The sequence below is a fragment of the Oncorhynchus gorbuscha genome, linkage group LG04 (genome assembly GCF_021184085.1).
Source record: "Oncorhynchus gorbuscha isolate QuinsamMale2020 ecotype Even-year linkage group LG04, OgorEven_v1.0, whole genome shotgun sequence".
In the NCBI taxonomy this organism is placed as follows: Eukaryota; Metazoa; Chordata; class Actinopteri; order Salmoniformes; family Salmonidae; genus Oncorhynchus; species Oncorhynchus gorbuscha.
Window position 1 is genome coordinate 45,309,867 of NC_060176.1, and position 7,051 is coordinate 45,316,917.

Sequence of the window (7,051 nt, forward strand, 5' to 3'; positions counted from 1 at the left end):
GGGATATGTACGCCACCGTTGACATTTTGCGATGTTTGATAAAAGTATGAGCAATATAGGCCTACATGACATGGTAAGTTGTTTCACGCTGTACGGCTGTGACCACATCAATTTGAAGCGTTGTTGTCACACCGCACGCGCGCTCTGTCATTACCTCATCAATTAAATTGTGGAGCCTACTAGTAATGTAACTTTTGACTTATTCTAAAATTCGAACTCATGTTCTGACTTAGTCCATGCGCCATTTGTGCGGCCAGAAAGAATGTCGCGTAAACATGCCAATGGAAAAGCCTCCTAAATGTGCGAAATTCCTATGTAGTTAGTGCCTGTTGAAGCCGGTGTCTAGTTAGACTAAGGCAGGTGTTCCCAAACTTTATTTAGCTTCGGGGAGCGCCTTTTGTGATACGTTAGCAAATACTTCAGGGACCCCCTCATAATATCAGAACACAACTCCTACTTTAGAGTGCAATTTATTTTTTTGCGTACAAGCAGTTTCTGCAGTGTATGGCTAGAATGAAGAAGTTTCTGCCCTTGGGAAATAACATTTTTAAAGGCTTGGCATTAGTGAGAAAATGTTGCAGTTCTTAAAGCTAATTTCTTGCAATTCTACACATATTGCCTTGGACAGAGAGAACATTTAGCAATTTAATGCTATAATAACTGTATTTATGTTCCAAATAACATTTTGGGAGAATACATAAAACAGCAGCCAAACATAATATGATGCAGCATATCTATTGTCACCTTGCCTCTTTTCTACTCTGGAGTGTGCTTGGGTTTTGTTCAGAGAGTTTGTCGGCTGGCCCAAATTTGGACATACCTTACAGGTGAATACAGGTTGCTAAATTGGGTGTGCCCTTGTATCTTGTGACTCAGAGGTTCCAAGTAGATTTGTGATGAAATTGCATCACAGCGCTTCTTGTTTGTCTCTAGTTGAGCAATACCACCCTCAAATAGCTGAACCAGATAAAGACCAGTTTCAAAATAGTTGTTGTCTAACTACATACATTGCTGGGACTAATCATTAGGCTTGCTTCACTTGTAGATGAAGTGTTAGTCTACACCTGTTGTTTACGAAGCATGTGACAAATAGCATTAGATTTGTAGGTGTTTTTGACAGAGCATCAGTGGCGTGATCATGAATGCAATTATATTGTCCCTGTTATCATACCTAAGCTTTGGCAAGGCTGTCACTTGAAACAAGGAGCTCTCCATGTACAAAGATGAGGACATTTCTTGACAAACAAGGTTTGGATGATCTCATCGACAGTCTTGGATGATTTCCTTTCCCGTCTCTAGTTAGTCATTAATGTGGAGCTTTTTGAAGATATTCCCTTGAAGGGGAAGTGATTTATTGTCAGGACTACAGTGTCATATTGTGAGGAATAGAAAGACCTAGGTTTATGTACCAAATGCTATTCCCTACTTTTGACCAGAGCCCCTCTAAAGTAGTGCACTATATGGGGAATAGGGTGCCATTTTGAGATTTACACCTCATTTTTACAACAGTAATTTCCTCAGCAACTTTGGCTACTTTCCTTCGATGTTATGGGTGTCTAAAGTAAGCTAGGTGAAAACTGGATGACAATGGTTTTCATGTGTGCTTCATCTTTGTCTCCAAGGTTGTCCTCCTAATCTGGGCCCTCAACCCCATGGTGGCAGCTCAGTCTGGCCTGAAGTTGACACGGACAGGAGGCAGCGTCAGAAACTTGACACAGCGGGACATCTCATGCCGGGAAAACCTGGAGTACCCACATGACAATATCTGCTGTTTAAACTGCCTAGCTGGTGAGACAAATAGAGATTTAAGATTCAGTCTACAGAGACCAGTGTGTGCACTTGAAATGGTACACTACTTTGGCCTTGTATTGACCATGGTTATACGACTACAGTAATTCATGTTCAGTGTCAAGTGTCTTGTGTATGGACAGGTAGGTAAGACGCCTGTTTGGATAACCCAGTAACTCTTGTTTCTCTATGGCCTCAGGTACGTATGTCAAAGCGTACTGCACACGTGCCTTGGAGAGAGGAACGTGTGAGGCCTGTGAGTTTGACACATACACTGAACATGGCAACGGCCTACGACAGTGCTTAAAGTGCACCACGTGTCACTCAGGTAATTCTGTTGAACAAGTTAGCCCTTTTCAAATTCAACATGATCCATTAGAATGAATGACAAATGAAGTGGCTGGGCTCCGATCTATCCCATGTCTGATTATTTAAAAAAAAATAAAAAAAATGTATTATGTCTTTAACATTACAATCTCTGTATGTTCCGCTCACAGATCAGGTGACTACGAAGGCATGCACCATCACTCAGGACAGAGAGTGCCAGTGTAAACCCGGGTCATTCTGTGCCCCTGACCAAGCCTGTGAGGTGTGCAAAAAGTGCTTAAGGTATGTCCATAGAATATGTGAACATACACGCGGATGCTCTCAAACTAAATCTAGCCTAACCTCCATTTTTACTTCATTAGACTGTTGTGTAGACGTTATTGCCCAGTGGTGACTAGCTTTTCTATACATGCCATTTATTCATCGATAAATAAAATCGAATTAAACTGGTTTTAATGTTGCTTTTAAAATGATACTTTGTTGAAACCCCCAATTTATCTCAGATGTGAAGAGAATGAGGTGCGGCTGAAGAACTGCACTGCTACGTCCAACACTGTCTGTCAGACCAGACTGCCCGCACCCAGCACCATCCCAGGTACAAGACCAGGTACAGCAGACATCCCCTTGCTGCATGCTCTGTTGTCTCCTGTTTATTACTATGGATTAGGATTTTATTGTGTGTCAACGCAATAGAATATTATGATTGTTGCGTATATTTTGGGAAATTACTATTTCTGAATTTCAAGGGGCGTTCTGGGATTCAAACAATGACGAATTGTCAACCCCGCCACTTATTTGGTCAACAGCGGATGGATGGGGTTGTGACATTAAACATTCATTTCTCTCTGTTGAAACAGCAGGTGTTGGTGTGATTGTGGTGGGAGTACTGGGTATCACTGCTGCAATTGCTGCTGTCTATTTGAAGAGGCGAAATTGCTGTAAAAGGAGAGGTAAGGTCATCTCAAATAATAAATACCTTTTGCTCTTTCAAAAGTGAAGTCTCGGGATGCCTTCCAAATGGCACCCTATTGCCTATGGGGCCTTGTCAAAAGTAGTGCACTATACAGGTGGTAAGGTGCCATCCAGCGTGAACAGAGCCTCAAAGCTCACGTGTCAGCAGTGATGCACTTAAAGCTGTCAACAGAACATGTCAATATTGTACCTGAAAGTAAAGTGCCCTGTGTGTTTCATACTTCATCTGTTCCAGAGTCCCAGAATAATCCCAGTGAGACGCTGAAGATTGAGGTGGTGAGTCAACCGGTCTCATTCCAAAGTTATTTTCACATTCGCGGTGTCAGACTCAATGGGGCTGATCCCGACTTAGGAATTTGTCATTCCTACACATGCCTTTCCTATAGACTTCTCAGTATTTGATATTCAGACTTGCCTTATTCATTCGTGTAACATTCTCTGCAGGTGTGACTACCTTGCGCACTCTGAATACATCTAATTCAACTGCTGAAAAACTCCCACTTGCTGGCCAACAGATTTTCAATGGGGTTTTCAGACATCCCTTTAAATACGGTGTACCTTTTTCAAATTAGACTTTTGTCGGACAGACTCAAGAGAATACGCATAGAGAGAAATGCGCATGATAAGGGAATTGTGTTCCATTTACGCACGCTTAACTCTGGTCTGAATCTAGGCCAATCGGCACTGCATACTGAATTAGATGAATTCTGATCAAATTGCTCAGACGAGCTGATCGAATTTTAAAATTTTACCTTTAACTAGGCAAGTCAGTTAAGAAAAAAATCTTATTTTCAATGACGGCCTAGGAACAGTGGGTTAACTGCCTGTTCAGGGGCAGAACGACAGATTTGTACCTTGTCAGCTCAGGGGTTTGAACTTGTTGTGAAAACATGGCAAAGTACATAAGTGAAGAGCAACAAATGTGCCTCATTAGACTACATATAACTTTTCATATCTTGTAGGATGATCAAAACAACAGGTCAATTGAGGAGAGGCAGAACAACCGGAGTGCTGTGCAGGATGACACACGGCTCCGTCTTTTCCTGGAGCTGACCCAGGAGGTGGGCGCCAACGCCTCCTCAGCCGATGAGGACAATGGACTGGGCGACAGCCTCCACAACACCACCAACTCCTCCCAGTCCAGTTTGTCTGCACTACCCTCATCCTCCCCGCTTTCCAGCCCTTCGGCCAAGAGGCTGCCAGGCGCTGTGGCTACGGTGAGAGCAGCAGCACAGGGCATGCTCATGCGTACCTACCCCTTGTCCCTTGTCTTCTCGCAATCTCTTTTCTAACCACATCTGTATTGTTTCTTTAGAACTCCCATCTTCTTCTGGATCTGGTCTTACTTTCTGTTCATCTTTATTTTCTCTGCTCAATATACAGTGCATTCTGAAATATTCAGACCCCTTGACTTTTTCCACGTTGTAGCCTTGACTTTTTCCACATTCTGAAATGGATTGCATTTTGATTTTCCCTCACACAATACCCCATAATGACAAAGTGAAAACAGGTATTTATACATATTTGCAAATGTATAAAAAGCAATAAAAACAGATGCCTTATTTATATACGTATTCAGGCCCTTTACTATGAGACTCGAAATTGAGCTCAGGTGCATCCTGTTTCCGTTGATCATCCTTGATGTTTCGACAACTTTGATTGGAGCCCATCTGTGGTAAGTTCAATTGATTGGAAAGGCACAAAACCTGTCTATTCAAGGTCCCACAGATTTGGGTAATTGTACCAAAACAGTTCTGCAGCATTGAAGGTCCCCAAGGACACAGTGGCGTCCATCATTTTTAAATTGAAGATGTTTTAGAACCACCAAGACTCTTCCTAGAGCTGGCCGCCCGGCCAAACTGAGCTATTGAGGGAGAAGGGCCTTTGTCAGGGATGTGACCAAGAACCCAATGGTCACTCTGACAGAGCTCCAGAGTTCCTCTGTGGAGATGGTTGTCCTTCTGGAAGGTTCTCCCATCTCTGCAGCACTCCATAAATCAGGTAGAGAGGCCAGACGGAAGTCACTCCTCAGTAAAAGGCACGTGACAGTCCAGTTGGAGTTTTCCAAAAGGCACCTAAAGGACTCTGACCATGAAAAAACAAGATTCTCTGGTCTGATGAAACCAAGTTTGAACTCTTTGGCGTAAAGAGTTCGTTCCAAATGCACTGAATTCGTTCCAAATGCACTGTACTTACATACTGTTTGAAAGCCACAGTCTGTCTGACGCGTATACAGCATTAGTTCACCCAACTCATAATTACTCTCGTGGGCAAATGGACCCCAAACAACCGTGTCCCATTTTGAAGTAGAGCTACTCCCTTTCCACCATCCATCTTGATGAAGACTTACTAGGCAGATGACTTACTAGGCAGTTTTGACACTTGTTTTTGAAGATTTAATTAACCATTGCTAGTGGCCAGGCCCAAGCACATTAATGTGATTTATAGATGCAAATGCAGGGTCGAGGAAAGGACGGAATAAGGCCAGAGACAAGAAGTCCAGAGCTGTTGTTGAGGTCCTTCCCTCCTGCACAACCTTCCAAGAGCCAAACTTCAGAGCTAGTGCAGGGGCCTCGTTTAGGAGCCTGACTTATGATTTGTGACTGACCGTGTTTATTTTAATTTGTTTTCTAGGAAGATGTCCTTCTCAGAAAACTTGCTCCTTTGAATGGTGAGAGTATACCCTCTATTTTATGGATTTAGGCTAGTTAACATACTAATATTATTTAGCCTTGTCTATGACCCGCTCTGCTCTGCTTGATTAATACAGTACAGCACGGTGGGCTTTGATGTCAGGGCCTTCTTTTTTATCTTTAGGTGACGAGTCCTTGAAGAAAAGTTTTGAACTTTTTGAAGAGCTGGATGTTTACTACCATAACAGATTCTTCAGGCACATCGGACTCTGTGACAACGCTATAAAAAGCACTGCACACCATCATGAAGACCGAGTCTATGAACTGTTAAACGTATGGTTGGAAATGGTGGGCATGCAAGCCGACATAAATGACCTAATCAAAGCCTTACTTTATTTGGACCAAAAGTTATCAGCAGAAAATATTATTTCTAAAGCCATTGAAAATGGTTATTATGAATATGCAGAAACTTAAATTGCGTTAGGAAAGTATAAAGACCCCTTCCCCTTTTCCACATTTTGTTACATTACAGGCGTATTATAAAATGGATTAAATAAAAAATCTTCATCAGTTAACAAACAATCCTGTAATGACAAAGCGAAAACAGGTTTTTAGACATTTTTGCAGATTACTTATTTGTATAAGTATTCAGGCCCTTGCAATTAAGCTCAGGTACATTCTGTTTCCATTGATCATCCTTGAAATGATTCTACAACTTGATTGGAGTCCACCTGTGGTCAATTCAATTGATTAGACATGATTTGGAAAGGCACACACCTGTCTATGTAAGGTCCTACAGTTGGCGGTGCATGTCAGAGCAAAAACCAAACCATGAGGTCAAAGGAACTGTCCGTAGAGCTCTGAGGCAGGATTTGGTCGAGGCACAGATCGAGGAAGGGGTACCAAAACATTTCTGCAGTATTGAAGGTCCTCAAGTGGCCTACATCATTCTTAAATGGAAGAAGTTTGGGACCACCAAGACTCTTCCCAGAGCTGGCCGCCCAGCCAAACTGAGCAATCGGGGGAGAAGGGCCTTGGTCAGGGAGGTGACCAAGAACCCAATGGTCACTCTGACAGAGTTCCTCTGTGGAGATGGGAGAACTTTCCATAAGGACAATCATCTCTGCAGCACTCCACCAATAAGGCCTTTATGGTAGTGGCCAGGTGGAAGCCACTCTTCAATAAAACTCCTGCTTGGAGTTTGCCAAAAGGTACCTAAAGGACTCTGACCATGAGAAACAAGATCTTCTGGTTTGATTAAACCTCTTTTACCTAAATTCCAAGCGTCACATCTAGAGGAAACCTGGCACCATCCCTATGGGGAAAACTTG

At 42.7% G+C, this 7,051-nt stretch overlaps 1 protein-coding gene across 3 annotated transcripts in view; it reads left to right on the forward strand.

Moving 5' to 3' along the window:
* The window catches only part of LOC124033239 (tumor necrosis factor receptor superfamily member 10B-like), a 6,512-nt gene extending 99 nt beyond the window's left edge, over positions 1–6,413 (forward strand). Inside the window, exons 1-10 of one of the 3 annotated variants that reach the window (XM_046345219.1) lie at positions 1–73; positions 1,623–1,788; positions 1,988–2,116; positions 2,286–2,397; positions 2,619–2,722; positions 2,973–3,065; positions 3,323–3,363; positions 4,050–4,304; positions 5,722–5,758; positions 5,905–6,413. The exon at positions 1–73 is cut by the window's left edge and continues 99 nt beyond it. In XM_046345219.1, coding sequence (XP_046201175.1) covers positions 32–73; positions 1,623–1,788; positions 1,988–2,116; positions 2,286–2,397; positions 2,619–2,722; positions 2,973–3,065; positions 3,323–3,363; positions 4,050–4,304; positions 5,722–5,758; positions 5,905–6,194 — 1,269 coding nt within the window. In that variant the 5' untranslated portion in view covers positions 1–31 and the 3' untranslated portion in view covers positions 6,195–6,413. The remainder of the gene's footprint in view (positions 74–1,622; positions 1,789–1,987; positions 2,117–2,285; positions 2,398–2,618; positions 2,723–2,972; positions 3,066–3,322; positions 3,364–4,049; positions 4,305–5,721; positions 5,759–5,904) is intronic. The other 2 variants (XM_046345220.1, XM_046345222.1) reach the window with 2 other exon arrangements.
* Positions 6,414–7,051: the final 638 nt, after the last annotated feature.